Raw genomic sequence first — 4354 nt, 5'->3', positions numbered from 1 at the left:
GAGTCATATCTGGTTGGGTGCAAACCATAATATACGTCAAGTTCTCAACTGCATGAGAGTAAGGGATAGCTGACTTTTGTTCATTTCTTTCCTTCATAGAAGGACAAACTTCTTGCTAAGCTTAATGTGATTAGCCACACATGTGTTAACTGGTTTAGCTCTCCTTATATTAAACCTATCTAGAACCTGTTCAATATATTTATCCTATGACAACCATAATTTATTAACTTTCCTATTTACTAGACCTTTTAACGTTTTGATGATGATAAAAATATAAGTTAAAAATGTTAATTTATCCAAAAAATGTATCTAAGCTTTATAAAATAGACAAAGTATGAAATTTGCATAGTAAAAACTAGGAACAGAGAGGGTTATGATGACAATTTATCTAGAATTCTTGATCCTAGAACATGGAATGTTGTTAACATCTGCATAGGACACTAGTTATGAATTAAGGTTTTAATATATTTCATTAAAATGGCATTTGGATTAATTAATTATTATAATTTTCGATAAAACCAGAATAAATACTACGGAGAAAGCAGCTAAAGATCCAAGAAGAAGAAGGCAACCTGAGAACACATAATAATGGATACCAAGAAAATGGATTTTAATTTAGGCTTTTTAGGGTTCTTGTTACTTGATGGCCTGCTTCTTTCCATGGCTCAGCGTCCCAACACCCACCATTATGATTTTGTGGTAAGTGCTTTATTTTTTTTAAAATGCTCGATATATTAAATCTTAATGGATATTTTTTGTGAATGTTTTTGTAGCTAAAAGAAGCCAATTTTACAAAGATGTGTAGCACAAAAAGCATGTTAACTGTAAATGGAAGTTTCCCAGGGCCAACGATTGTGGCTCGTAAAGGGGATACTATGTTCATTAATGTCATCAACCAAGGGATATATGGTGTCACCATTCACTGGTTATAACTCTCTCTAACAGTCTCTTTGATAACATTCTTGAGGTGATAAAATGATTATGCCTGAAAATTAAATTTCCTTCTTCTTATGCAGGCATGGAGTGAAGCAGCCAAGGAATCCATGGTCAGATGGCCCTGAGAACATAACACAGTGTCCAATTGGACCTGGAACCAACTTCACTTATCAGGTGATATTATCAACAGAGGAAGGAACCCTTTGGTGGCATGCCCACAGTGACTGGACTCAAGCCACTGTGCACGGTGCCATTATCATTTTACCAGCTGTTGGAAAAACTTATCCATTTCCAAAGCCTTATATGGAACAGACAATCGTACTTGGTACTTAAATTTTGCATCTAAGCTCAATTTTGTCATTCTCCTTATACTAATGACTTAGTCATTAATAAATATGTATAAAGTAGGAATAATATTTGCCAATTTCAGTATACTAACGATTTTTCACTTTGAATATTGATGCACTGGAAGCCTCATGGTTCAAGGAAGACGTGATGGCGATGATTACTTATTCAATAGCAACTGGAACCACTCCAGCTTTGGCTGATGGGTACACCATCAACGGCGAACCAGGGGACTTGTATGAATGCTCCAATGGTACGAAGATCTTTTATGTATTTGAATACTTTAGTTTAAATTCTTGCTATTATTTAATTGGTTGATTTATTATAATTCAATAATTTTACCAGAATTTAAAAATTACTTATTTTTCGTACAAATTTGAAAACTTTTAAACCGTGCACTAACCATGTTTTTTCAAAACTTCACATGGGATAAATTGCAGATCCGATAACTGTCCACTACACTATACCAAACTCCCACCTATAAGATCATAGATATCACAAACTTTTTATGAATTATATATATATATATATATATATATATATATATATATATATATATATATATATATATACACATATAAATATACGTATACATATACACATTTTCATAAACCATGCATTTAATAAGATGTAAAGCGTAATAACTTTTCACTAATAAATGGAATAATATGAAATTTATGCATGTGTATACAAGAGGTTTTATTATGTTACCATTAACGTTTTGTATTTCACTACATAATTCCTTTAGAATACATAACCAAGAAAAACTTTGCATTGCAGAGACAACATATCGGTTATCAGTTGAATACGGCGAAACTTATCTTCTTCGCATTGTGAACGCTGTGATGAATTTCCAACAATTTTTCGGAATCGCAAGACACAACCTCACAGTTGTTGCGCAAGATGCAGCTTACATAAAACCAATAAACACCAGTTACATAATGATCAGTCCTGGCCAAACAATGGATGTTTTGTTCACGGCTAACCAAAATCTTAGCCATTACTACATGGCTTCTACTCCTTACAGTGATAGTGTTGTTGCATTTCCCAACTCCACCACCACAGCAATTGTTCAATATAAAGGCAATTATACCGCCCCTTCATCTCCTTTCTTCCCAACTCTTCCTGCCTATAATGACATAAATGCTGCTCAAAACTTCACCAAGGCTATAAAGAGTTTAGCAAAAAGAGATTATCCGATCCATGTCCCTCAAAGACTCGATGAGCGACTCTCCATTACAGTTTCTTTAAACCAATTGTTGTGCCCTAACAACTCTTGTGATACCACAACTGGAAATAGGACAGCTGCAAGCTTAAATAACGTTAGTTTTGATACTCCTCAGATCGATATTCTGCAAGCATACTACAGGTATACCTACTAGATTAAGTTTTTAACGGGATATGAACTTAACATTTGTCAACAATATTATAAAAGCAATAACATTATATATACACATTTTAAGTATATAATTTAGGTATATAGGTAATGTATCATTATATGATTAGCTAATTTTAAATTAAGGATAAAATATTTACATATAACATTGCTCTTATGAAATAACTCTTACAACTAGATTGAGAATTGAGTGTTGGATGTTCTAGGCACTTGAAAGGCGTATATGATAAAGATTTCCCAAGTGAGCCGCCGTACTATTACAACTTCACGGGAGATGTGTCCAACATATCAGTGTTCACAGCCCAAGGGACAAAGGCCAGGATGATAAATTATGGAGAAACAGTTGAAATTGTGTTCCAAAACACTAATTTGGGGGCTGCATCAAGCCATCCAATGCATTTACATGGTTTCAGCTTCTATCTGGTTGGAACAGGTTCAGGAAATTTCAACAATATGACTGATCCACTCTCTTATAATTTGGTTGATCCACCTGAAGTTAATACCATCAATCTTCCCAAAAACGGATGGGCCGCAATTCGATTTGTCGCCAACAATCCTGGTAAACTATGTATCTTCGATTTATTAAACACTAATTAATGAACACTAGCTTAATTATATGAATTTTAATCTTGTATATACAGGAGTGTGGTACATGCATTGCCATTTGGAGAGGCACGCAACCTGGGGCATGGACACAGTTCTCATTGTGAAGGAGGGGCCTAACAAGAATGCAAAAATGATACCACCTCCCCCTTACATGCCTCCTTGCTCTTAGTTATAATTATGGACTTCATTATATCAAAAGATTTGAGTAAAATCTTTTAGCAGATTTTAAAAATAAAAGGGAATGTGATTTAGCAAACAATAAGGCAGATATAAATCATGTTTTGTATAAACAATTTGAATTTTTATAATGTTGACGGCTGTTTATGTATGGATATATTCCTTTTTCTTGAAATTTATAATAAAGAATTCTATGCTGGGTGAAACTTCCAATGTAAACATTATGCAAAGAAGCCTTATCAAATATGCAATAATATAACCATGGAAGCTAATTAGAATTAAGCCTAATAGGATACTAATTAACTAAAATTAAGCCTAATAGAATCGTAAAGAGAGGTTAAAGATATACAAAATAGAAAATAAATAAATACAAGATATTCTACCTAAATAAATACAAAATATTCTCAAATATATACAAGATATTCCCAAATAAACACAAAATATTCTGACACATCCCCCTTCAATTTGGAGCATGGCTATTGCAAATGCCCAACTTCCTAAGTAAATGTTGAAAAAAAGCAGTACCAAGAGTTTTAGTGAAGTCAATTGAGTGAATATGAGATGTGTGCAATCATTGTTAAGGGTCTATTTCCACACAAAATGGCAATCTATTTCAATGTAGTTATTGTGTTCATGAAAACCAGGTTAGCAACGATGTGGAGAGTTGCCTAATTGTCACAATAAAGAGTCACTAGTTCGGACAAGGTTTTTTGCTAGTCACTAAACAAAGAACAAATCTATAACAATTCACTGGTGGCAATAGTCATAGCTCTATATTCCACCTTTGCTGAAGATCTAAAACTATTATTGTTTCTCCGACTTCCAAGAAATAGGACTATTTCTAAGAAAGACAACATATCCAGTGGTGGAACGTCTGGTTGTCAGGTAACTAGC

The 4354-nt window shown here is 33.6% G+C and overlaps 1 protein-coding gene across 1 annotated transcript; it reads left to right on the top strand.

Moving 5' to 3' along the window:
* The first annotated feature begins 560 nt into the window (after positions 1–560).
* On the top strand, positions 561–3520 carry LOC123230053 (laccase-14-like). Its single transcript, XM_044656154.1, has 7 exons — positions 561–699; positions 774–925; positions 1017–1261; positions 1409–1534; positions 2062–2650; positions 2884–3236; positions 3319–3520. Exons 1-7 carry the CDS (start codon positions 589–591, stop codon positions 3450–3452), a joined length of 1710 nt encoding a protein of 569 aa, XP_044512089.1. The 5' UTR covers positions 561–588; the 3' UTR covers positions 3453–3520.
* Positions 3521–4354: the final 834 nt, after the last annotated feature.

Source organism: Mangifera indica, chromosome 11 (assembly GCF_011075055.1).
Source record: "Mangifera indica cultivar Alphonso chromosome 11, CATAS_Mindica_2.1, whole genome shotgun sequence".
Lineage (NCBI taxonomy): Eukaryota > Viridiplantae > Streptophyta > Magnoliopsida > Sapindales > Anacardiaceae > Mangifera > Mangifera indica.
This window is presented reverse-complemented; position numbering and strand designations above follow the sequence as displayed.